Source organism: Ammospiza caudacuta, chromosome 2, assembly GCF_027887145.1.
Source record: "Ammospiza caudacuta isolate bAmmCau1 chromosome 2, bAmmCau1.pri, whole genome shotgun sequence".
NCBI lineage: Eukaryota > Metazoa > Chordata > Aves > Passeriformes > Passerellidae > Ammospiza > Ammospiza caudacuta.
The window spans coordinates 114786066-114813727 of record NC_080594.1 but is presented as its reverse complement, the minus strand read 5'-3'; the positions used below and the strand labels follow the sequence as shown (position 1 = coordinate 114813727).

Below are 27662 nucleotides of genomic sequence, written 5' to 3'. Positions count from 1 at the left end.
TACATATTAATTGTATATATAAATAGGAATGGATGTATATCTACTTTGCTACTGCTGACTCTGGGCCCACCCTGAGGCACCCCTGGCACTTGGTGGGGCTTTTGTGGAGGAAAGCCGGGACCTGCCTGCATCTCCCTGGGCTATATCCCGGGATAAGGATTCAGGATGAGGGTTTGGGATGAGGGTTCAGGATGAAGGTTCAGTATGAGCAGTTCGGGATCAGGGTTCAGTATGAGTGGTTCAGGATGGTGCAATTCGGGATGGAGCGGTTCGGGATGGAGCAGTTCAGGATGGAGCCGTTCGGGATGAGAGTTTGAGATAAGCGGTTCAGGACAGAGTGGTTCTGGATGAGGGTTCGGGATGAGGGTTCGGGATGAGGGGTCGGGATGAACTGTTTGGGATGAGGGTTCGGGATGAGCGGTTCGGGATGAGGGTTCGGGATGGGGCCGTTCTGGATGGAGCAGTTCGGGATGAGAGTTCAGGACGAGCGGGTCGGGATGGAGCGGTTCGGAATGAGGGTTTGGGATGAAGGTTCGGGATGAGGGTTTGGGATGAGCGGTTCGGGATAAAGCGGTTCGGGATGGAGCCGTTCGGGATGGAGCAGTTTGGGATGAGGGTTCAGGATGGAGCCGTTCGGGATGAGGGTTCGGGATGGAGCCGTTCGGGATGGAGCAGTTCAGTATGAGCGGTTCGGGATGAGCGGTTCGGGATGAAGGTTCGGGATCAGGGCTCGGGATCAGGGCTCAGGATGGAGCCGTTCGGGATGAGGATTCGATATGAGGGTTTGGCGTGAGGGCTCGGGATGAACTGTTTAGGGTGAGGGTTCGGGATGAGGGTTCGGGATGAGGATTCGATACGAGGGCTCGGCATGAGGGCTCGGGATGAGCCCCCGCGGTCGCCGCGCGCCTGTCCCCGCCCCGTGACGTCACGGCCGCATGACGTCAGCGCCGCGCGGTCTCCGCGCAGCGGTGGAGGCGGTTGAGGGGCGGCCATGGCGCTGCCGCTGCTGCCCGGCTTCTCCCGCCGCCGCAACGTGAGTGACCGCCCGGGCCGCCTCCCGCCCGCCCTCCTGCCCTGCCCCGGGGCCGCGGGGGCCGCGCTGGAGGCGGTGCCGGGTGTGGCGGGGCCGTTCCTGCCGGCCCCGCAGGGGGAGGCGCCCCTGGGTGCGCTGAGCTCCCCCGGCCTCAGCGGCGGGTGAGGGTGAGGTGCGGCAGGACAAGAGAGATGAGGCCAGAGCTGCGCCAGGGCAGGTTTAGGCTGCACACCAGCAGGAGTTTCTGCACAGAAAGGCTGATTAGACATCGGGGTGGGCCCGGGGAGGTGGTGCAGTTACCGTCCCTGGTGGTGTTCAAGGAAAGGCTGAATGTGGCACTCAGGGCCATGGGCTGGGTGACACCGTGCTGATCCTGGATGTGGCACTCAGGGCCATGGGCTGGGTGACACAGTGCTGATCCTGGATGTGGCACTCAGGGCCATGGGCTGGGTGACATGGTGATGGTCAGTCACAGATTTGACTCATTGATCTCAGAGATCTTTTCCATCCTCACTGATTCTGTAATCTGGCAATTGCTTTGGGGCAGTTTGAGCTCTGACAACTCTAACAGAACGAAATAGGGAGAGAGAGATACCATCTATATAAGTAACCAAAAAGGCTTTTCAAGAGAGGACAGTGACAGAAATGCTGATGTGCTGTTTCAGGGTTGCCAATACTATAAATGCAGGCAAAATAGACAAGATGGTTATTTTATCACAAACAAAAGAGAAGGCTGCCATCACTACTTCCAAATTTTTCATCAAGGGTAGCTAGGAATTCATTGAACACACTCTAATGTGAAGCAGTGCAGGGGGTAAGGCAGAATTCGTGCACAGCACTCTAGCTGGTGCCTTCAGGAGGCAAATGAAACAGTGTATTTTAATGTTGTTAATAGTGTTAAAATACCTGGAAGAGAATCTGTCATTTTCATGCTATAGACATGTGGTGGCCAAGGCTGCCCACAGAACATGTCAATACCCCACTGCTGGAAGTGCTCAAGGCCAGGTCAGGTGCAGCTCTGAGCAATCTGCCCTAGAGGAAGGTGTCCCTAGCCATGAAAAGGGGGTTGGAACTGAATGGTCTCTAAGATCTCTAACAGCACAGGCCTTTCTATGATTCTGTGATAGACACCAGGCAGGTAGACACAAAGCTGCCCAGGTACAGGGAGCATGAAATTGTGTAGAATTATGTGGACTCCCAGCCTCACTGTGTGTCAGCACTGCACAAGTGTGCAAACACAGGACCTCTTGCAAGCACAGCCTGTGAGGATCTTTCAGGCATCTTCTTCCCTGGAAACAGCTTGATGCTGTTGTTTTAGAAGGGGTTTAAAAAAAAAGTCTGGTGGTGAATACTCAGTCTCTTGCTGAGTTGAGATTTGTTTCGTTGGGGATTGGTTGTGTGTGCCACTCTAGAGGTGGGTGTATCAGCAGCACTGGAATAGGTGTGTGCCATTGGTACCTGCTGACTGGAAGCAGAATAGCTCAGCTCAGGGATATCTGTGGCTTTGTTGTTCTTCAATCTAACTTAATTGATTTAATTTAACTTCTCATGCTTGGGAAGAGTTACTAACAGTGTTGACCACTCCATGCTGAAGTGCATGCAGTGAGTATGTTATGAAAACTAAAGGTGTGAAAGCTGTCACAAAGTGCCACAAGACAACATTATAAAACCATGGCTAGACCCTTGTGAGGGCTCCACATTGCTCTTTTTGTCAGTCCTTGAAACAGTGGAGTTAATAATGACAGCTCACCTCCACAAATGAGAAGTTGAAAATAACATATTTAAAGGAGAAAAAAAGGTGTCACTGCTATAGATAAATTGAAAAGGAAGAAAGTGTTTGCACCTGTCAGGACTGTGAGCATCAGCACCAATCCCTCTTATTGCACAGAAACAACAGTGGCAAAGCATTCCCTGAAGAAGGATGCACAGGGAACAGGGGATGGTTGTTCCTATAAAGTTGTTCCAGATAAAGTATTTTGAGGATTTGAGAGGGCAAGAAAGGGAAGGATAGCAGAGTGAGAGGAGCTAACAAGTCAGGATTGCTGCTCATGGAAGGAAGTGGAGTTTTCTATTGGCATTTCCTATTTCCCTGTCCTCTTCTACGAGACTGCTGTGTGGGTATTAATTCTGCTCATTGCTGCTCAAGCTCCTAGTGAAATTCTCTTGTCTCTGCTCCTGATGCTTCCACCTGCCTCATCTGTAGACCCACAAAGGGCATGGAAGGAGAGTAGATGTATTCTACCTGCCTTGGATGTGTTTAAAAAGGTGGCTGGGCTGCTTCCAGAAAATCAGAGCTTTCAGGTAGTGTTCAAAATCAAAATTACAGTAGTTTGTGTACACAGAAGTCCATTCATAAAAAAAAAAAAAAACAACCCTCCACCCCTTTTAAAACAGAAGTCCAAAGATCAGCTGCTCATCAGCAGTGTCTGTGTTTTTTGTTTGTGGGTGATGAGGAAGTCTAACAATACAGGTATTTTAGCACATGGTGGAAACACAGCATATAAAAGGTTTGCTTCATTACTGCAAGAAAAAGTTTGTGCATTTGGAGCCTGGACTGTGTCAGGGATGGCACTGGTTACATCACAAGTACTCCCTTTATTAGTGCTCCTCATCTGCCTCCTGCTCTCAAAGGCAGCTGCTCCTTCTGACAGTGGACTGATGTCCTTGCCTGTGTCAGCAGCTGAGGAGGAGGGTGACAAACATGTATTCATGTGGGTCAGATTTGCCAAGTGCTGGCTGACCAGTGCATTCTCTTGCCTGATGTTTGAAATCCCTCTCAGAGAGAAAATTCTGTGCTACAATTATCCTTGGCATTTCGTAGAGAATTGGACAATAAGTTTATAGATCTCAGGGGGAACTACATCCTTGAAAAGCTGCAGAAAGTTCTGTTGCAAACTTTAGTGGCACAGCAGAAATTCCACATCTTCCTTGTTCATTGCAGCACCGTGGAGTTGCCCTCAGCTGTGCTGCTGTGGCTCTGTGTTTCCTGCCTGAAATATTTTCTGCTGCTCTGTAACCCACAAAACAGGACATTAGTTTTTCTTGACCAAGAACATTTCCCAACCTCTTTATAAGCAATTGTGTCTGCTGTTCTTTCTTTCTCTGGCCATCTTTCCCTGAATTCCTTCCACTACCTCCTGCCCCTCAGCCCTGCTCCCCCAGATCTGTCTGTTCATGACCCCCAAACCTGAATCTTCCTGTAGCTGCCCCTTGTGGCTGCATTTTGGGCCCTTTCCTTTATCCTTCTGTTGTCTTCTCCCAGGCAGTAAGAGCAGGCCAGAATCACAGAATGGTTGGGGCTGGAAGAGACTTTTAAAGGTCATCCAGGCCATGAGCAGAACACCTTCTGCTAGATCAGGTCACTCAGGGCAACCTGACCTTGAATATTTCCAGGAATGGGGCATCCACCATCTCTCTGGGCAGCCTGTCCCAGTCTTTCACCACCCTCATTGTAAAAAATTTCCTCCTTATACCCAGCCTGCATCAGCTCTCTTTTCACTTAAAGCTACAACCCCTTGTTCTGTTGCAGCAGACTCTGCTAAAAACTCTGTCCCTTTTATTTTTATATTCCCCCTTAAAGAAAAGTCACAGTAAGGTCTCTCTGGATGCCTCTCTTCTCTGGGCTGAATAACCCCAACTCTCTCAGCCTGTCCTTACAGGAGAGGTTCTGCAGCCTCCTGGTAATTTTTCTGGAGCTCCTCTGGACCTGCAGCAACAGATCCATGCCTTTTTCTGTACTGATCCACACTCCATGGCATTTCTTAGAGAATCAGACAATGTTTATAGATCTCAGGGAGAAACTACATCCTTAAAAAACGGAAGAAGTTCTGTTGCAAACTTTAGTGGCGCAGCAGAAATTCCACATCTTCCTTGTTTATTGCAGCAGCTTGGAATTGGTGTTGATGCAGCTTGCTTTGTGATGTTTTTAGAGTGGCACCAGAGCTGCTGGCAACAATGTCTTAGGGTGTTCCTCCTTTTCCATTTCCACTTAACCCTGAACATCCTGAGACCTCTGCAGCAAGCAGGGGGTGATAAAAGAGTTGGAAATCAGTCACATGAATTCGACTGGCACAGTGTGTAGCATTTGCATTTATTTCCATCACTGAGCTGAAGCAGACTTTATCAGCAGCCTAGAATAATTCAGAAGTGCCACAGTTCCTCCTGATGCAGGATTTGGGCAGGACATCCAGGGTGCAGCTGCTGTTCTCAAGGTGGGAATTACAGATGGATGCTGGGTGCAGAACTGTGCTGCCACTCCTGCCATGGCTCCCTGTGGGACTGAGTTAGAAACTCTCTCTCAGTGGCTTCTGAGAGCTCACTGAGGGCTCTCCCACCACTGCAGCTCCTGTGCTGGAAGGTTTCCAGCTGAGTTTGGTTCAGCTGGAATGTGCAGCTCCCTGGGGAGTTTGCTGTGACTCCATTCCAGAGTGAGCACGAGGCAGCGTCCCCCAAGGACTGCAGGGGCTGAGAGTGCAGAGCCCAGAGCTGCAGTCAGAGAGCCCTGACCTTTGTATTAGTCACTACTGAGTGGAGCCTCAATACTTTTTAGGCTCAGCATACAGAAAATGTCCAGCTTTGTTCAGCAGATCCACAGCCTGTTCAGTTGAGCTGCATTAGCACAGCAGACACATTCAAGCTCTTGCCCTGCTCTCTGAAAGCTTTCTGTTAGAAGTCATTCAATGTGGAGGTGGCATGGTGTCTGTCACTATTTTAGGCCAGATGTGGTCTGAGTTCTTTAGCTGAAGTTTCCCAAATGTGATTTTTCCCCTTTTGCAATCCTCAATTTTAACTAATCTTTGTTTAAACTTTCTATTTTTGTTATTGTTGTTCTGTTTTTGTTTTTTTTTTAAGAAATATTTGCACAGATTTTGAAAAGAGATGGTTTTGTCGATGGATCTAGGTGCTTTTTGGAAGAAGGGGATAGGTAATTATGTGATTAGGAATCTAAAATAGTCTTTTTGTCAAACCCTAAAAAGTTACAGGAATGACACAAAAGATTCTTAGCAGAATTAAAGCTGTTTCATCATGTATTTTTCATGTAAAATTTTAAGGATGTTGTGATTTTAGCCCTAAATTCTGGAAATTTCAGCAGGATCATTCCTGGATTACTTTGATGAACACTTTGCCATATTTTTGCTGCTAAACCCCAAAGACATATGAACATCAAATGCTTCTAGAAGTTTTGAGGACATGAAAAAGCTTTCCTTTGCTCAGGAAAACTGCCACCCTCACTGTGCTTTGCTAACTGTGCCTTTCTCCCTAACACATGCTCTGGTAATAGAGGGAAAATAATTAAATAGTTGCTGTACCAAAAAGTGAATCTGTTCTGTAGCACCTTCAGTATAAATCAGATGTTTCTGCTTAGAAAATCCCCTTTTAAAATTCAGCTTGACTGTAGTTATTGTGCATTTGAACTGATAAATGCAGAAAGCTCCCTTCCTTCCTGACTTCTCCCCAGCTCTTTCTCAGCTTGCAGAGGAACAAAATTATTTAAAAGAAGCAAAAGAACAAAGGGAAGTTCAGTAGCACCCAAAGGAGAGAGAGGAAACCATCCCAAGTGCAGATGTGCTACCAAGGAGGTGCCAGCCCCTGTCAGTGCCTGGCTGCTCCAGATCCAGGAGAGCAGCTGTCCTCACTTCTTGTGGGAGAGGTGGGATGGCCACATGGAGCTCTGCTCCTGATGCCCTCAGTGCTCACACTGAAGTGTGGCATTTTATGTCACAGCTCACAAATCTCTGCTGATATAAAATATTTAATTTTGGGCATCATTCCTGCAAATGGGACTGGTTAAATTCCTGGCTTGAGCAATGCCCCATGAACTCCTAGTCTGCATATAAGCATTTCCTTTTATTGGTTTTCTCTTTTATTCAGTAACTCTTGTTCTTGAGTTATATCTTGAGGAGAAATTTTCTGTTTCCTTTATATAATTCTTTAAATTATGATACTTTCTGCATGCTCTTTTATCCACCTTTGTTCAAAATACTGCTTACCTTTAAAGTATCTTCTTTGGGGGTGAGCTCTCATAGCTCTGATTGTTCCTGACCCCAGTATGTGAACCTTATTCCTTTGCAATAACTGTTTCAAATGGCACTGGCTAGCTCAGCTTTTTTTAACCTAAGCAAGGGTATAGGCATTGATTATCATGGTATTAAAAATAATGATTTGTAAAAATAGTAAGTATACTTTTTCATACTGCTGTCCTTGCCAAAGTGGTGTGCAAAAGGATTTTAAGCAAGGTTCAGCTAAAGCAGTGATTGGACTGTTCATGTCAGCAGCTCTCTGTTTTGTGCCATTGGATTTGGAGCACCTGGATGCAGGTGAACAGTTCAGCCTGTGACCCCAATGTGCAGAGTTCCTGCAGGCTGGTGTTGATAATTCTGTGCCATGAGGCTGCTTCCCTGCCTTTCAATTCCTGACTCTTTCATACTGGCAGAATGAAATTACTGCTTGAGTACTCTCAGGTTTTGCTGCTTCACTGCTTGCACTTGTTCCCAGAACTGCTCTGCTGGGTGTGTGTTGTGTTATCTTGAAGCACTTGAACGTTGCCATCATGAAAAAGGATTATTTGTACCATTTTTTGATTTATGATATTAACTTAGAACTGTCTACACCTTTTGGGGGAGTAGTGGTTTACACAAATGCATGTGATAATCAGTGATGCCCAGTCTTCCAAATAGAGTGGGGAGGCAATTTTGTCCCTGTTGCTTGACTGACATGCTGCTCTGGTGCTGCTGTGAAAAATTTTGCTGTCCAACCTTTTCCTCTACCTTGGCTTTTCTCAGCCATAACATCAGTTCCCATTTGAGCCTGATCTTCCCTCATGTTCCCCCAGCCCCAGGATGAGGGAGGGCACAGCTCTGATGGCCTCTCTCCTCTTTATGGACATGCCAGGGTGCAGTGACCCCTCTCTGCTTCCCCAGATAAAGTATTTTGAGGATTTGAGAGGGCAAGAAAGGGAAGAATAGCAGAGTGAGAGGAGCTAACAAGTCAGGATTGTTGCTCATGGGAGGAAGTGGAGTTTTCACTGGCATTTCCTATTTCCCTGTCCCCTTGTACAGGTCTGCTGTGTGGGGTCATTAGGGGCTTGCTGCCCAAGCCCAGCTCACACCAGCTGCCTGTGGCCAGCAAAGCAGGCAGCTTCTGAGGAGGGACATTCCCAGGGACAGGAGTGATATTTGTGTCAGCCCAGAAGCTTTTCTGTGTCACTGAAGACTGGCTCCAGCCCCAGCCAAGAAATTTGAGTGGGCAAGATGGTTTTCTTTGCTGTTGGTTGTTCCTATATTTTTAAGCACTCCATCTTTAATTGCCTGAAAAATTAGTAATAATACAGAGGAATCGCTACAGAGACCTTTTTTTGAAATACTCCCAGATGAAATGAATATCTGCCTTTTGATTCAGGTCCAGCCTCTCAAAATTCAAGTGTATTCACTAGTGCAGAGGAATTTATTTACACTTGCATCACTCAGGGATGCAAGTGTAAATCAGATCTTGGACATGAATAAGGAGAGCAGGCTGTTCTCTGAGTGCTGCTGAGCTGTTTCCATTTGTCCTCTGGAGAGCTGTAGGAAAGGCCTTTCCCCTTTACCTTTCACAGCAGTTCTTGAGGTGATTTGATTCTTTCTCTACCACCTCAATCCTTATTGCAGGGAAGGAGTGTGGGGTTAAACATCTGCTACTGTCCAGTCTCTCAGACTAGGTAAATTATTGAATATTATTCCATTTTTGTCTATAATACTGGCAAATTTGCCACTGGAAAATGTCACTTGCAGCATTCCAGTTGTTACAGATTTTTAGAGTCTGTATTAAAAGTAAATATAAAGAAACTTTTGCATGATTAATCCTCCTTGCCTGGATGGTCAGCTATCATGTACTTAAAAACAAAAACACAGAAATTTTTTTCTCTTTTTCTTCTGCACTTTTGACAGATTGGGGGAGAAAACTTCCACAGATCACAGATCTGTGGGTACAGCAATAATGTTCGGAGGCTGTTTGAAGATAAACCTGGAATAGGAGGTGAACCTTTACCTGGTCAGACCCTGAAAATTAGCAGTGTGCATCCTGAAGCATCAGGAAGTGGTCCTCCTTCTTGGATAGCATTTGACAAGCAGGTATGTAGAAATATATATATTTTTTTGATGAATAGCCACAATATGACAGAGTATAACAATGACATTCCATTAGATATTTCAGAAGATTATTTTGTGCATGCAAAAAAAGCTCCTAGATAGACAAAATAGTGGTGGTGGGTATTTTTTTCATTATATTAATGTATTGGAAAATTAATATAAACATAAAAACAATCTATAAAAATGTTTCTGTATTGGGATACATCTCCTACAGGATTTAACAAAAATAAGGGGGTGGGAAGCATATTTCTTTTTAGTGAAAATGATGACAATAAGGGAATTATTTGGCAAGCTGGTGAGAATGAAGGTAAGGTAATCCTCAGTCCAGGAGAAAGTGTGTCTGGGCACTTGGGAATCATTAAACTCAGTGGAGTGCTCCATGCTTGAGATTCACTCATCCCATCATACTTGTATGCTCAAAGTCCTGTTGACTTCTGGACTTCTGTATGATTTGTTATTGTATAATTTTGTGTGTCTGATACAGACACAGAAATTTAAAATTAGGGCTTGTTTTTTTGTTTGTTTTTGTTTGGTTGGGTTTACTTTTTTGGGTTTTTTTTTTTTTTTTTTGGGGTTTCTTTTTGGTTTTTTTTTTTTTTTTTTTTTGCAAGAATTTAGTGTCACCTTTTAAGTTAGAGAGTTATCAAATAACCGTAACCTGTGATGACAGGAATTTTGTAGCACGTTGTTGCTTGCTATGTTTAAATTCACATTAAATTCTACTTAGAGATGTTTTATTTCTAAAGCAAAAAGCCTACAATCAGGGAAGGAAAATGATCCAGAAAAAGGAATCATGCAGCAGATAGCAGAAATGTTGCATGACTAAATGATTATGGTATTTAAATATTGAGAAGAAGGGCAAATCTCATAATTTTTGCTTTAAAAGAGAAGCCATGCAGGTAATTGGAGTACAATTACACATTCATTTTTGGCAGAGCAGAACTACAACAAGAAAATGTTGGGTTTGAACAGCTCACATGCCTTTGGTTGGCTTTGCCTCTGAGATCCCTGGTGTTGCTCCCAGAGCAGCAGGCTTGGGTGTGACCTGCTCCAGTGTGCCCAGGTGTTAAAGCTTCAGCCAGACCTGGACTTGCTTTTCCTACTCCCTTCTTGGAGGCTGTGTTTCCTCCTCAGGCCTTGGATCCAAGCCTGTGGAATCAAAAGGGTTCAGTAGGAGGCAGAGGGACCTTCCAGTGTGTTGGGATCTCTAGCTGGTCACAGTGACCCCAAGAAATGTTAGAAAGTCTTTTTTCCCAGCCTGGCCCTTGAAGAAGGAGTCAGAGCTCTTCATTTCTCAGTCTCAAGGTTGTTTATTGTATCTTAAATATAAAAAATTTTCTCCTGCCCTGCCAAGGTCCATCCAGCAGGACAGTCCAGGCACTCTGCCTGCCCCCAGGGTAGTGTTATGTCTTTATACTAAAAACTACATGTACAATGTTTACAGTTACCTTCCAGTACCCATCACCTATGTTAGACAGTGAGCTTCTACTTTAAACCAATCCAAAAGTGCCAACATCACAGCAGAAGATGGAGGCCAAGAAGAAGAAGGAGAAAGGCTGGACATGCCCAGATCCCTCCATCTTGCCTCCTGAACCCCCATACCAAAAACCCCAAAATCTACTTTTCCACCCTATGATAACTTCATATTATTCTACCTAAACTGTTGTGGCTTGCTGATCTTCATCTAAGGTTGGTAATTTGCTCCATGGGTCATAATCAAACCCACAGGTGTTTTGGGCTCTGTGCCAGGGTCTCTGAGCCCCCTGGCAGGGGTCCTGGTGTCCTGGACAGCCAGAGGGATGTTCTGAGTTCCCACACCAGTGAGCATCAGCTCCTGGCCTTGGCTGGTTAGAGGAGCTTGCTGCCCTTTGGCCATTCCTGATTAATCCATCCACAGGGCAGTCCAGGACAGGAGTCTGCAGGCTCAGAATTGGCCTCTGGAGGGCTCATGTGTTTGTATTAATGGCAGTTTGTTACAGGGCACTCACTCTCCAAGTAATTTAGCTTCCCCAGTTTAGAGCCTGGAATGCAGCTCTGTCCTCCAGTGCTGCAGTTTGGGACTCAGCAGAATGCACTTAATGAAAAAAGGTTTGAGTGGGTGTTTATCTTTTGAAATGTAAGCTGCTTTCTCACCACTTTGGCTGTTAACTTTCAGTAGTACCATAGCAACTGGAAGAAGGACAGGCATAAAACTTCATTATTAAGTAAGCTGAGAAGTTGTCTTTGTGGTTTCACTTGCCTAATAGGAAGCAGGTGTAAATTTAATTTCTTCTATGATTAAGTACACACACAAGGCCTCCTGGGCTTGGAATGATATTTATAATTTGACTATCACAGGTGCCAGGGAAAACCTTGTGGCACTTTGCAAAGTGCTGCAGAGTTTATTCAATATTTGTTATTTTTGGTTTTCATAGGTAACATTTAATTTTTTAAGGAATGGGATGGGAACTTTGTTGTTCTGTACTGCAGATGAGACTCCAGGTAGTAAATGTTACATTTTGAGTATTTTTAAGAGTAATTTTGGTCCAAAATGAAAAGTAAGTCATCTTCTGTTCCTTCCCCTCCTCACACTTCCCAAATCATCTGCTTTGATCTGCCAAATTGCAGTTGGTTGCTGCATATATTTGTCACACGCTAGCATGTTGATAAGGGTGTAAAGAGAATAAAGTGTGAGTGCAAAAGAACCTGCACAAGCTCCTCAGATGGGATAAAGCAGGGCATAGGTGTGTGCTCAGAGAAAGAAATAAATCCAATGTATTAAAGATGTGACTGGGCTTGGAGTTCTGTGCAAGCAGACTGCTTTGCCTGGCTGTGTCTCATGAGACAACTGCTCTCAGAAGAGATCATTGACAAAATTAAGAACAATTAGTGATGAAGCAGAGCTGTTGAAGAGCATTCTAGTGGGAGTGGCAGAATAGGGACAAAGGGTGCAGAAGTTTCCATGTTTTGAGTGTTTTCATGGGTTACCAGCAGCTGGATGAGGAATGAAGTTCTGGTCCTTGTCAGCTGAAGGCCAGGATGTTCAGAATGGGATACAGTGGTTCTATCATAGCCCTTTTATGTGCCCTGGCATGTTCAAGAGATTTATACAGGGCTCCTGGTCATTCCAGAGCAGTAGCTGGAGGCCAGGAAGGATCATTTGGTCACCAAAAATGGCACTTTGCACCAATGTTTAGACAAATGGAAAGAGGAAGAGATGTTGCAGGTTGATAGTTTGTGTTGCCTCAGCTGTATGTCAGATGTTTTGTACAGTGTTTTGTGTTTGATACATGAAACAGTGAAATCCACAGTTTAAAAATGTGGACAAGTATTAATTTTTAAAATATATTTTTAAATCTGTACATTGTTCACAAACTTGCATGTTGTACTAGTTTAACAAACTGTAACTGAGTTTTCTAGATTCCTTTGTGTGAAGATCTAATGCCATGAGGTTTAACAGGTAATGATTATGTAATTTGATTATAATTTAAATTTTATTTCTCTAGTGGTGAAGGGTCACAGTGCAGGAGAGTTGATGCCAAAAATGTGTCTGTCATACTGTTCAATGGTTACTGAAAATCAGTGGGATCTGAGGCTTTGAAATAATTTCTGGAAACAGAATTATTCTCATCTTGCACTTACCCTGCCTGAGGGAAGGGAATGTGACTGAGAAGTCTGAGCAGGACACAGGGTGGCTGTTGTATGCTCCTGGGCAGGCTGTTACTTCTCTCTGCCCAGCTGTAGAAAAGGAGGTTGTTCTTGTCCATGAGGTGTTATAAAATCTCTGGATGACAGAGTACTCCTGAGCACTCCAGGAGGTACTTTGAGATTCCCAAAGGCACGAGCAAAAGGAGTGCAGACAATTAACCAGTGTGTTCTGTCATGCAGGGAACTCTAATAAGCCAGCTTATTTGATTTCAAACATTTCCAGCTCATGGTCTGCTAGATGCTTGTTGAAACATAGGGAATGGTTAAACTGTCTTTTTTTCAATGCTTCAGGTTGTGTGATGAATCAAGAGTAAAGGTAATTGCATTTATTAAATATAACCAGTGTGGAAAATTAAGTATAAATTAACAGTCATTTGACTCAAATGTATTGGGGGGACAGGATAGAAGTCTGTTTTAATTAATGCCTTCCTGCACATACTACCAAAGCAGGCATCCTGCTAGATCATGCCCTAGGAAGTAGATACATCTCTCATGGTCCCTTAACATTGGTGTTGGTGGTTAAAAACTGATACCAAGAAGTGCAAAGTTTGTGTAATGGTGTCCGAGTTTGATCTGGGAGTTCCAGGTATGAGGGACAATGAGCACTTCCCCTGTGAAGGGTTTTTTTTTGCATTATTGCTGTTAGAAGAGACCATGAAGAGAAGTTGCTACACTCTGTGTGATTTCCCCACTCACTGAACTGCAGAAGCAGGGAAGTTTTGAAATGCCAACATTGCACAGCTGTAAATGCCTCCTGAAAAATGTAATTTCTCTCTGATAGCCTTCAGTACCATTCATTTGAACACTTGCAGGATCTGCTTAAAAAGAACTCTTTCCACTTACCTTGATGGTAAAGCCATTGCTGTCATCATGCACTGTATTTTCTTATAATTCATAGAATAGCAGTCTAAAATTTGCTTCAGTACCTGGGAAGCTCATTGTGTTATCAGAAATGCTTTGTTTGGAAGATTTTCCAAGCAACCTGCTGATAGTTTTGTATTTGATTATTTCTTTACTTTAGAGTCCCATCTATGCTTACATGTTGTGATAACAAAAATGCCAAGCAAAGAATTTTATATTTATGTGCTTTAATGTGGATTTCTGTTCTTACATTTCTGAGAAATAAATCTACCTCCTGAAATCCATACATTTAGTTACTCATGACCTTTACAAGTTTATTTTGCAAAAGTGTTGGAGATTTTGCTGCTTTATATTTATTTATTGTTTTTAATAGGTTTTGTGTTTTGATGCCTATTTTGAAGAAGAAGTGCCTGAAAAGCATCAAGAGCTGTATAGAATCAGACACTGTAAAATATATTTCTTCCTTGAAGATGATACAATTCAAGTGACAGAGCCTGTAGTGAAAGACAGTGGCATAAATCAAGGTATCTGTTTTTATTGGCACCTTTTTTCCTCCCCTTTATATCTCTCTTCTCTGTGGTCTTGGTCCATTCCAAAGGATATATAATGGGAGTTCTTATAGCTAAAATGGGGTGTAAATGCACAGGTATAATTGTCTTTTCTTGTTACAGATCATGATGTGAATTCTTTTGTTGTCCTTTCTCAAGATGTGGGTTTTGTAAGGCTGAAACCTCTCCCATACTCAAACATACAGTTTTTTCTCTAATATGGTAGTTTGAAATCAAGGTGGTAAGGTCTTTGTCAGTGTTGTGTCAGTCCTGCAAAAACAATTTGTGTTCTAGATCTCCATTCCTGAGCCTGCCTCCTCCTGTCTTGGCAGTGACAGGGAGCTCTGTGGCAGCAGCTCTGTAATTGTTCATGAGCTACTGCAGTGTCTCTGCCATTATTGAGGACAAGAGTCTCCTGTGCCTCTGGCTTTTGGCTCTTTTATGATTAAAGTGCCCTTGGCACAGTAATTCTTCCTTGATGCCTTTGAAGTTGAGGAGCTGCCTTGCCTCAGTGTCACAGCCCTGCTCTGGGGCCAGCCTGAGGGCTTCAGGAGGAGGGTTTGCTGCGCTGATTTACTGGGGTATTACTGGACTTGGTTTATATTAAGAAAATGTGATCTAGCAGTCAACATCCTGTTGCACAGGGGGAACACAGCTGCTGCTTCTTGGTGTTTATGGGTTGTTGCCAGAATTAAAAGTTTTCAAGGGATGTAATCCAGAGAAGCAGGATGTCTTGGGATGGATGCACCTCCCAGTCCCCAAAGATGTTTTGTACATTTTATACATTCTTAGCACAGCAATTTTGAAAAATAAGTTGACCATTTAACTACCCTATTCTTTTCCCAGATCAGCAGATGCTATCAATTTCTCTGTCTACAGAATAAGATAATATTTAAAGGTGTTATGTGCATCATTACTGTTAGGACTGGGATAAATTGCCTGTGAATCTCTTAAAACAGTATTTCAGGTGCTGCTGTTTCTGTGTTGAGTAGTTCCTGCCTGAAGTTTTCTAAACTCATCCACAGGGACTGATTTTGAATGCAATGAAACTTTGTCCTACTCCTACCTGGGCAAGTGCTTTTTCATGTGAAGAAAATCATGTTGGGGCTTGTTCCCTTACCCCCAGCCTGCACACCTATTGAGGATGTGGGAGGCATCATTGGGTTTAGGTTTTCCTTGACTTGTGTGCCCCAAGAGTGGGAGCAGCTGCTTCTGGGGTTTGTGGCTTAGAGGAAATGTCCACTGACAAAGGAAGTACAGAGAGTCAGAGGTGATGCCTTTGAGAGACAAGGTGGAAGCCAGATTCTTTAGAGCAGGATAAAGCAAATTCAAAGCTGATTCCTTTGAAGGAGTTATTTTCATTGTTTTTGTACTATGAGTTGTGCAGGCTGCCTCTTCAGCCCCAATGTTCTTGGCAGTCTAGTCCTTTTCTTTTGGTGACAGGAAGGCTACAATTTCCTCCTGTTTCCTCAGTTGTATCTGTGTTAATGATTCTTGGAATCACCTTTGATAGTGGACCTAAAATTAGCTGAATAGTGTTAGAGAGAAACAAGAATTTTCTCAGTCTTCCATGCAAGGATGTTTTGAAAGTCTCAATGAGATTGTCTGAGTACTTTATGTGGGATAAATATGTATATGCAACATATTTACCTGAGGGATTAAAAAAAAATGTTCCAGGATCTCCAAACTGCTCTTAATTTATTTGTCACTGGTACCTATCTGGTGAAGAAGCTCTGTGTATTGGTTGTGTTTAGGAAGGAAGAAAAACTGTAGGTTGAAAGGCCCAAGGACTATTTGGAATATGTTTGGGCTTCACAGTTGATGCATAGATACAGGGCCTATACTTCATCATAAACATCTACATAAATATTCTTGTTGTCCTAGAAATTAATATGATGTGGAGTGAAAGAGGTGATGGAGACACTCATCAGAGGATTCTCTACTCAAATGCACTTTGAGTTTGACTTCATGCTCCATAACTGAAGACCAGTGACAAAGTTATTATGTTAAAGGCTCTAAATATTTGTTGTTGAATACAAGCAAAACCAATATTTCTTAAAAATATATACTAAATCATTAACTGCTAATCTTACCATTTTCAATAAAGAATTGTCCCATTTCCTCTTTTAATATAATTCTATCTATCTATCTATCTATCTATCTATCTATCTATCTTACATTGTTTAAATGTTTTTATCCTAACTGGGAATTTTTAAGCCCAAGAACAACAGGAGTGGAAGTGTGGAAGTGTCTGCATTGTGGAGCTGATAAACTGAAGCACAAAGGAATGAAAACCTTACCCATGATCATACAGAAAAGGTCACAACACGGTGAGGAGCTGAACTGAACTGAAGTTCAGGATCCCGACCATTTTGCTGCTCTCTGCACATCTGCTGAAATACAACTTTTCAGTTAATTAAAATTCCAGGGATTTGTAGAGGAGAGTTCAGCTGTAGGAGAGCATGGGTTGCTAAAAGGCAAGCTGCCCTGAACAAAAGATCACAGGTGCATGATGTGTGAGGACATCAGGAGCAGGATGGGCTCGGTCTGTGTGGAGAATTTGAGAGTTGCAGTGCCAGGAAAGGGGCTGTGTAGAGGAACAGCAAAAACCAGTGATGGATAAAGTAGAATTGAACTGTTGAAGGCAGAGGGTGCTGGTCACACTAACTTGGATGTTTGCCCTGTCAAAAAAGATGTAAACCAGACAGCTGGGATGGCTGTTTTAGGGAAGCTTCTTGGAGAGAAGGTAGAGCTGTGACAGGGTAGATCAAGGGTAGATCTTCTCTTGGCTGGTTAATGCCTTGAGGCCATGGGATTACCAGTGCTTGTGCCATAACCCACAAATGAGACTTTGATGTTCTGAATGGTGGGATTGGAGAAATGCAGTAGTTTCCCATTGCACCCTTGTAGTGCTTGTGGCTTTGTGGAAATTTGGACAGGCTTACAGACTGTAGGAAGATCTGGTGAAGGAACAGTGGTCAAAGAAGTTAGAAGAATTTCTAAACTGAATTATGATTTCACAAAATTAAAACAAATTGGCTTCAGAGAAAAAAAGTGAGAAAACATGTTTTTACCATTGATCAAAATCTCAAACTAATGAAGTAAATGATCTGTGGGAAATGTTTCAGTGACTTTAAAAACTGCTTTATGAAACTGGCTGCTGTACTTGGACATTAATTTGGACTTACAAGGTTGCTACTAAATAGCTTAAATTTAAACTTCATTTAATTTTGGATACTGCCTTGCTATTTGGCAAATATTAGAAGCATTAGAGGAAGTCTGTACTGAGGAGGAAATGCAGAGACCTTGAACTTGAGAAACCAGAATCAAAGCAAGAAACAGCAGGACAATCACAGTGCACAAGGCCCAAGTCAAGATAAGGAGAGGAGGACAGAAAACCTGACCACATGACAAACTCCAAATGCTTCTTCCACAGCCAGAATGATAATTACTCTTTCAGTATAAGAAAAAAACTTCTCCCATAGAGAGCCAGGCTATGTATGGCAGTTGTAAGTGTTTTGTACATGTAATTCCCAGTTAGCAGGACTGTGGCTGGCTGATACTGTCTTATCAAAAGGTCATTTCTGTTCCTGTGGGGATGACTGTAGCTTCCAGTGCAATCCAGACCCTGCAAGCCGGAGCAGAGTGGAGCAGCTGGCTGCTTTCCCCAAGGTCAGCCAGCTGAAAAAGAGAGTGGAGCTGCCTCCTGGCTGGGTTCCCAAGGCCGGCTGGCTGAAGAGGAAAGTACAAGTGGGAAAGTGAAGTTGCATCAGCTCCTCCAATATAACAGATTATCTAAGAGTTTAAGCCTCCCCCAAGGCCTTGAAATAATTGTGATTTTGCCATATTTGATGGTGGCCAAATCATGACCTTGCTATGTTCTGGAAGGGTGAATAAGTGAATGTAAGAAGCCTCCTTGTTTATTGGGATTAATTCTTTGTGTTGTTGTGAATAATAGTGGAGGCTTCTCCTCCTTTCTGTGCAAACAAAGCATGTACAAACTCCAGGTATTACTCATTCCTCTCCTCTCTCTAATGCACTCTTGAGCTGTGCAGAGTCAGAGAGCTGTGCTGAGGAAACTCTGGATAACATTTAATATCTTCTTCAGAGAAGAGAAGCAGGAGACACCAAATCATTTTCTGCCCAGCTTCATTGTCAAAAGGCCTTCACTACTAGTGAGATCTCCTTAAGCAGCTGTTGGGGTTGCCAAATAACCCAAAGCCCCAAGAGCAAAGAAGATATGCCACAAATTATGGTGTGGGAGCTCAGTGCCACCACCACTGCCAGAGCAAAGCAGTACCCAGGTCCCTTTCCAAGAGCACACTAGAGCAGGGCCTTATCTGACCAGATGCAAATATTTAAATCAATGCTTGGTGGTGAAGTAGCATGTCCTGCTCAATAAACTGACAAGCAAAGAACCATCAGGAACAGCAATCCATCCTTTGCAACCTGAAAACTGCACAATCAGATGCTCCTTTAACAGCTTGCATCAAATTTCTAGGCGAAATGTATTATTTTCCAGAAGGAAGAACAATTTTAAAATGATGAGACCTAACCCCAGCTGATCAGGTTTTATTAAATTTCGAATTCAACATTATGAAATGTACCCTGTACATGTGTACATCAGGCACAGTGATACCTAATAAAAGCAAAGGATTGCTACAGATAATATCTCTACAAGATATTTTCCATTAGGAAAGAAATTCTTCTCCCTCGAACAAAATGGATATTTGTGTTTCACCCTTAAAAGTGATATGAAAAACAAGCTGAGACTGATTCACCAAACCTGAAGTGAATATAATCTCTGAAAACACCTCCTATTAGAAAATCATCAACCATTATATTTTAGCTAGAGTGATGATTCCAGAGGATTTGCATCCTCTGACTTACCTCATTAACTGTTGATTGACCTAAGAATTAGCCAAAATCAGGTAAAATCTTTTAAAGTATATGGTTTTTAAAATCTAATGCAATGCAGTTTTAAATCTCATTAAAATGTGCTACATCCCACATTTTCTAACACCTTTCATGAGGATACATCCTAAATAGGTGTTTAATATGCTTAAGCAGATGGAGGTTCAAGTTTATTTTACAGTCAAAGGTCAGTAACCAGAATGTTGGATTCAGTATATGTGAAACATCAGGATGATGAATGGGTCTTATATAATTATTTTAATGGGAACGTAAAGTAAATCTGCTTTGTTGCTTTATTCCACTGAAAAATTAAGGATATATTTTCATTGTAGGAATTAGAACTTAACAAGCAACTCTGATAATGTAGTAAAGAAAGGTATTTCATAGAAATTAGTCTACAAGGAAATAAAGTGAAAAATAAAGAATTTCCATGGCCTAACCTAGGAACAAGGCCCTTCAAACACCAAGAAAGACACAGTGGTATCTTTCTCCCTTCTGCTCTGCTTCTCTTTATCCCCTCTCTCCCCAGGGCCCCTTAAGTTGGTTCTAAAATTCCTGTAAGTTATTTCTGAAATGTTTGTGGTATCCCTAAATCACTGAGGTAGGAAGGGATACCTTAAGATTCTCCAGTCCATGCTCCTGCTCCAAGCAGAATCAGATGTCCAGATGCCCAGGGCCATGTCCTTTTGGGTTTCTCTGAGAATGGAGCCTTTTCAACCCTTTTGGAGAGCCTGTTCCAGTATTTGATCACCCTCACAGTAAAAAAACGGCTTTGTGTGCTCAGCTGGAATTTTGTGTCCTTTAATTTGCTGTCATCCTGCCAGTGGGCACCATGGAGAAGAGCCTGGCTCCATCTTCTTCATTCCCTCCCATCAGGTCCCTGTAAACTTTCATACGTTTCCCCCACCTCGAGTCATCTCTGCTCCAGACTCAACCTTTGCTCATTTGAAAGATGCTCCAGTCTCTTGCTCACAAGCACTGAGTACTTTTGAAGCATCACCCAATTCATCAATGTATTTGAGCGTTTTCAGCTGATAGGCCAATGGTAGTTTCCTTGTCTTTTAATCTTCAAAAGGTAATAAAATTCAGTGCTGTCAGGATAACAGTCCTTTCATTTAAGGACTATGAATAACAAAATTTAAGTATTTGATTACTTTGTCAAAGTTAAAATATCTCTCTTTTTTCTCCTCTCCTCTCATTCTTTCTCTTTTGGGTACTGTTTCTGTGAGACTGTTGGTTGTGAAGTTGTGGCTCTGTATTTTTGAGATGGATTCTTTGCTTCAGACCAGCAATCAGCCCAACTCACCTCTCTTGTCTCTACTTTCCATGTGCTCCTTAAGGAAGCTCAGTTCAATATCAGTTCAATGTCCCTTGTTAATCAAACTTTTTTCCCTTCTAAGGCAGGTTTTTGTTCTCTAAGCCTAGTTCTGTTGGGATCCTTAGTGCAAACCTTGTTTACCTCATGAATTTACTCTGTTTTCCAGGAACTATTTTACGACGGGGCCTGGTTCCACTCCCACCTCCTAATGAGGATCAGTTCTATACTATGTATGATTTCAATATCAACACAGAAATAACCCTTTATGGCCGAAAATATAAGATTATAGATTGTGACCTGTACACAAAAAATTTCCTGAGGAAGATAGGAATCAGACTAAATCCTCCTGCCAGCCGTCCAGACGACCCATACACCACAGAGCGGCAAAAGGTCAGGAGGGGCAGCAGTGGTGAAAACTTGGTTTCAATAAAACTTGATTTCAATGCACATTACTTCTATGCATTACATACATTATTTCTTTAATGTCAAATAGAAAGCAGCTATTTCAACATAGTAAATTCCAAGAGAAAACTTGGATTTAAACATTTTGGTATGTGCCTTGTTGTACTATATACATAATTTTCTCTTGATGTGTTTGTAAACCTTTTAAAACAGAATAAAATTAATTAGGAAAAATAATATAAGCCTTTCAGTATTAATCTGAAAAGAAAAAAAAAGATGTACCTATTACATGTTCTACTATAATTTACATGTTCTACTTATGATTTTGCTTGAGCTAATCTAATGATGATAAACACTTTTAAAGTGTTTAAAGGACGATCTAATTGGAATTGTGGTTCCAACCCACCCATGGCTACCTGCAGACTCCTTTCTTCTATTCATGTTATCTTTCATCTCTACTCCAAGAGGTTTTTAACAGCTCTTTACATGTGTAAAGTAAATTCTTTTACCATACAGAACCCAGTGTTCTGCAGTTTTAAGACTTGTGAGGTTTTATTTGCCTCCCTCTTTTGTAAATGTATGGGATCACATGTACACAAACACACACCTCCAGAAGTCTCACTCACAACTCCTAGATTCTATGTGGATTCCCCTTTGCAGGATTTGTTTGTTTTTACTTATATTTTTTCCCCTCTGGGAAGAGTAATGGGAGTGATGTTTTCTGTTGTGAAAAATGACAAGCTTCCCCCAGTTCTGTTTTTCTTGATTAATATGAGTGCAAATGGCACTTGACCTGACTCTTAGGACTGTTGGCCCACCATATGCAGCCTGTTGTGACAGATCCAGCTGGTCCTCTGGAAGCAGCAAATCCTCCCTGTGCCTGTGGCATCCTCAGTGCTCCCAGGGAGAAAACTGCTGTGGGTCTCAGCAGCAGTAATGGAAGGTGACTGTGACTGAGATGTGTAGGACAATTCCCTGTCTCTGAGGCACTCTCTGGCCAACAAGTTGATTTCTCTTCATTCATGCAGCCAGGCTTGTGCAGTCCCCCAGTGAAAAGCACATTTGTAACACATCTGGTTCTGTGTTGTGGTGACTCAGCCTGGCCATGGGTTTCTTTTCCCTTACTCAGCCCCTGTGGGTAACAGCTGTGTATATAAACACATGCTGAGTTGTCTTGATACTGTCAGACTGTGTCAACATTTTGTATGATACTGCATAACCCACTTTGGTTTTAATTTTTTTAACCACAAGCAAAACATTCAAGAATTGGGCATATCAATCCCAAAAGAGAATGGAGAGGGAAAAAAGGTTTGAGAAATAAGAGCTTCAGAAGACCAAAAATTACAAAAATCTATGTCTTCTTGTTCTCAGTTGTTGAGAAATTCCAGAAAAGTTATTTAGCAGATTCTGGCTGCCTTATGCTTTCACTTTTCTGTGAAAAAATTACCACCTGATGTGTGGAAGGTAATTTTTTTTTTGATTACTCTGGGCTACTTTGAGCAAAATTAAATTGGTTTTCATTGGACTCCTAGTACATGGCCAGAAAATGAAGGTGTGAAGGAAGGAATGGGATGGGATAGAAAATGAGGCCAGTGGAAAGTGCAGTAAACCATTTAGACTCATATTTCACAGAATTACAGAACCATTTAGGTTAGAAAAGACCTCTGAGATCATCAGGTCCAACCTGTGACCAGTCCCCACCTTGTCACCCAGATCAGAATATCACATCCATGTGTTCCTTGAACAACTCCAGGGATGGGGCCTCCACCACTTCCCTGGGCATCCCCTTCCACTGTTTAAGAACCCTTTCCATGAAGAAATTCCTCCTGTATTGTTGGAGATGGTATTCCATGGATGACAATGGTGTTACCTTGTTCTGTGGCTGTGTTTTGTTGCATCTTCAAGGGACAGGAAGGAGGGAAGAGAGCACTGGGAAGGTAAATAACTTGGTTCTGCTCTCCTTATTTTAAGATTTGATGCTCTGAAAGAATGGACCTTTTCTCACAGATTTTTAAGGCCAGAAGGTATGTTAGTGGATAAAGAGAAATTTAGACAACAATATAAGTTGTCTACAGTCAACATTGTTTTCTTTTCAGACAGTTCAGTTCACATTGTCTCATCAATGTCTGTCACCATTCTTCTTTGCAAGCAATTTTGTAGATGAGAAGGATTATCTCATCCCTTTTCATGCACTTTGGTCATGTGGATTTGGACTTGTGAAAAACACTCTGTTCAGGTCATCATTTATAGATGTGAACTAACAGTACAGAAATGCAGTCCTTGGACTGGATCATCATACTGGGACCCAGTTTAACCCAGTGCTACTGGTTTTGCAGGAAGCACATTGTCACATGAGCTGGAAAGTTCTTTAATTGAACATTTGCTGTTCCTTTTCAGACCCATGGGTGTGTTTTGAGAGGAGAACAAACATACCCAGTACCTGCCAACTGTGTAGCATGAATCAAAAGTTTAAAATCTATGTTTTAAAGTTGAACAACAGAAAATACCAAAAGGAAAAGAATAAATTGATTCTTTACACCACATTATCTGTAAGAAATCATTTTCAAGGGAGTAAATCAGGAAGAGTGATGCTATTTGGCGTTCTAGTCATCTGATTACCACAGGCAGTTTCTTGAAAATATGAGCTGTACTGTAAATAATTTAACAATTCTCTGATCTAGAGGACCTTGTTGCAAGAAAAACAAGGATTAAAACCAGTGCAAAATGGTTTTCAATGTTTTTTTTTTTCTGAGGGCACAGCAACCTTGTAAATACTTCTCTGATAATGACATAAATAATATTTCATGTATTGTAATAGTGAGGTGTGATTTGAAAATCCTAAACCTGTGTTCTGAGGTTAGACAGCACCATGCAGTTGTGATCCTGTTTCTAGGAATAAATAATTAAAAATACATTAATTAAAATTCTTTTAATTTCTCCTTTACCAGAGATATCTGGAGAGCACAAATCCTTTCCACCCTTATGAGCGTTTTGACACTTTGAAACAATTCCTGGAGTTTGATGGACAAGTTTTGGGGTTTTCTTGTGTGTGGAATGACCCAGAGTCGAAGCTTCCTGACTCACGGGAACTTGTTCTCCGTTATTATTTGTCTGATGACACCATTGATATAAGAGAAATTTTACCACCAAACTCAGGCCGGGATGTGGTTCCATTTTTCCTCAAAAGAGACAAGCTTCCAAAGGTGAGCAGTGAAAATTTCAAATTCTTCCACTAATTAAGAAAAATTGAATGCCTTGTTTTGAAAATCCTGTATTAAGATTGTAATGATATTTAGAAAGTGTTTTCAGAGTATTAATCATAATTGCATGATTTAGGTTTTGCACACATACTTGTGTAGTAAATTAATAAGTGATGGAAAAATGTCTTTTAAGCTTTTCACGCTTAAACTAAAAGGAGCACTTAGTTACAGACATGTCTTATGATTTTCTTTCTCCTATATTAATGTATTAAGGTAACTACATTAATAAAACTCTGCAATATTGGAAGACAAGAAAATTAATATTGATAAGCTTCTGTAAAACTGAGGTGAATTCAGATTTGATCTATGACTTACATTTGCAGCCTTTGGAAAAGTCAGTTTTAGTATTCTGTAACGTCTCTTCATAGCAAACCTGGTGTGATTTCTTAAAATTGAGTTTCTGGGTTTGGCACATTAAGCAAAGCCAATTAAAATCAATAGGATTCCATCAATAATCTTTCTTGGGAATTAATCATGGGGAAGGCTTCACTCAGAGAAATCTTCAAAGGGTTTGTATCCTCTGTAACCTGTTATGATTGTAAAATTACTGATCTGGATACACTTCTGGATCACTCCTGACAGATCCTGATGATAGAATAACATCAGCCAAGGGATGAAATAAAATACTGGGAGCCTTTTCCTCCTTTCCTTCTAACACTGATAATCTATTTGTGATACCATAGATGTACATGAGATTTTGTAATAAAAACCTACCAGCAAAATGTTACACTTTTCTCACCTTGTAAGTCCTGTATTCTGAGATGCTGATTTAGCAGTGGCTCTATGATATCAGACCCCTTCAACCACAGAGGTTCATGTTGCAATTTTAAGGACTGGCTTTTTCCTCTGGAAATTTTGAGAATGGCAGCAGAGGAATCAAAAGTTGAGGGGTCAGGAGAGGTGGTAAGACAAAGTAACTAATTTTGATTACTCTGCATCAGCAGTTTATTCATAATTTTTAAAAATGTGACATAAATATATATTAAGTTTGATATTATTGGGATAAATTACTTCTGTAATTTTAAAACTAACAACAGAAACAAAAACACATCTTTGCCAACAAAATCATGCTGACTTGAATCTCCTCTGTTTGTGTAGTGGATAGCACCAATCCTGAATGGTCCTTTGCATGTTTTTATAATTATTACCAATCAAAATAATATCCTTTAGAGCAGATGTTGAGAATGATGTGGTACTTTGGGTATGCTGACCTTGGCTTTCTGTTTGCTTCCAAGAGAAAGGAGACTTTACCCTTGGAGAGAGAGTAAGATTCTGAATGCTGCTTCTGGCATATATACATTCTGGCTTTTGGAATATACACTTTTGGCTTTTAGGTTTGGTAGTAGAATCTTAGAATTTACTAAAAAATCTCCCAGAAATACTACAATAACAGCCAGTGTATAACAAACCTGCTGGTTCCAAGGTAGCAGAGTTCTCTTTCTTCACTGTCACCCATATTTCTGAAGAGCTGGTCTCTTTCCTTGCAGAATGCTCCCACTGCTCCATATCATCCAGGCACCATCACCAATTACACCCTGCTCAATGTGTTGGCAAAGCCAGGAAGAAACAAAGGCTATTACATCCGGGATGTTCTGCAGGTCAGAAATTATTGAGTGCCTCCAGATGTTGAATATCTTTATTGTAGTTTTTGTAATTTCTATGGTTGTTATCCTCTGCAACAAAGAGAGTTATTTATGAAATTGTGTTGCCACTGGAGAGTGGCTCAAGTGAGAGCTACTGAGATTTACTCTATGTAAATCCCACATTTGTACAGGTGAAGGAGCTTAACATAGGGTGAAATACACTTACCAATGGACTTCAAAGGTTGTTAAATCATACACTCTAAATGACCTGGGCTTTAACAAAGGTTGTGTGATTCTCAGATTTATGAAACTGCTGTATAAATGTTCCTTTTTTTATTAGACAGGAGCAGTGCGTCAGGAATTTTACAAAGACAGTGACTTGAAAATAGGGGCAGTAATTAATGTTTGGGGAAGGCAAATATTACTCTGTGATTGTGATGAATTCACTAAAGAACATTACAGGAAAAAGTATGGAATTGGTAAGTAGTGATCATTATCCTTTCCTTATGAGCATTTCTATACTTCCAAATTTAGCAGAGCTGTCTTCAAATTTTATTACTGACAAAACATGTTCATTAAAACCTTTAGCAATAACAATCTGTTGTAGGCTGTTAGCAGCAAAGCAGTAATTTTGCAGGTAATACATTGCTCCCTTGAAAACTAGCATATAATGTATGTCTTCTGCTCCTAATGCCTCTATTTGAAAACTACAGTGACAAAACAGTCATATGGATAGACTGGCATTTCTTCTTTTCTCCTTCCCCCTCCCCTTCCAATAGCTGTTTGCAGTCAGAAAATAATGAAGAGCATGTAGTAAGTGGGTAAGTAGAATGAGCTCAATTATTCCCCCTTAAATTTCATTTTATATGGATGTTAGAATCCTCACATAATAAGATTTTCTGACATGACAGTTTTAGTCTGTCACATCATTGGTTTTTACAATGCAGTTTTGTGTATTCTGGACCATTAGAGTGTGTATCTTGTGAAATTTCAGTACTAAATTCTGGAAACATTTAGCAACTATGTCCATTATGGAAAAGCATTTTGGAAATGAATAACAATAGGGGCTTTCATTTATCTGTCTTTGAGTGTCTCCAGTCAGACTTGCTAATGGTTCCATCATGGACATCTTCCTGCAAAAATGACTTAGTTATTTTCTGGCAATTTATTCATTCAATAAATATAGCTGAGCATTCAGAGATGGTTGGAAGAATGCTGCTGTGGCCTTTCACTGCCACTGTGAAATAAAACACCTGAGCAGACTATTTCTGTTACCTTGTGGTCAGATAGATGTGTGTGTATCGGATCTTTGCTGCATTGGGGGAATTAAATGGTGTAGCATTGCCATTCTAACACTAGATTTATTATTTGGCAAAATATTTCTCATTAGGACTTTTTCAATAATACCCTGGCATGTCTGTACCAAAGTAATCCTGATCTTGCCAGTGTGTAAGGAAGCCACATTCAATAACCATGATATTACCTGTAATAATAGCAAAATTTACTCTAGAGATGCAAAATAGGGGGTTCTGCTCTGGGAATTTTTTCAGCCAAGACCACTGCTGCTTTTTGGCAGCAATATCCTCTGTCTGAGCAAATTATCCCAAACAGAGAGTGGGGATTTCTTACTCAGGGCAGGCAATAAATGAAATGCAGCTGACCATCCTGGATCAAACAACCAAGTGACACACAAATGCAAAGGCCCTTCCCCTCCCTAATGCTGGCTCAGTAATTACTGCTTATGTCTCTGGATGTTGAAAGTTAGGTGGTTAGCAAGTTAGGGGAATGCAGAAGTTGCTGATGTGCAGAATTCTAGAGAACTGTAGGTGGTCTAGTCTGTTCCTGTTCTGCAGTAAAGGAGATTTCTTTGCCTCCTGAGGTATCTTGTCCTAACCTCATAGTTTAAAATGCTGCTTAAAAACTACTCTGA

General features: G+C 41.6%; 1 protein-coding gene across 1 annotated transcript in view; it reads left to right on the top strand.

Annotated features, from left to right (window-relative positions):
• The first annotated feature begins 988 nt into the window (after window positions 1-988).
• Window positions 989-27662, top strand: part of EFHC2 (EF-hand domain containing 2) — a 57164-nt gene continuing 30490 nt past the window's right edge. The window contains exons 1-7 of the mRNA XM_058800222.1: window positions 989-1033; window positions 8959-9141; window positions 14081-14231; window positions 20654-20877; window positions 23838-24092; window positions 25637-25747; window positions 26073-26211. Of these exons, the coding sequence (XP_058656205.1) occupies window positions 992-1033; window positions 8959-9141; window positions 14081-14231; window positions 20654-20877; window positions 23838-24092; window positions 25637-25747; window positions 26073-26211 (1105 nt within the window). The 5' untranslated portion in view covers window positions 989-991. The remainder of the gene's footprint in view (window positions 1034-8958; window positions 9142-14080; window positions 14232-20653; window positions 20878-23837; window positions 24093-25636; window positions 25748-26072; window positions 26212-27662) is intronic.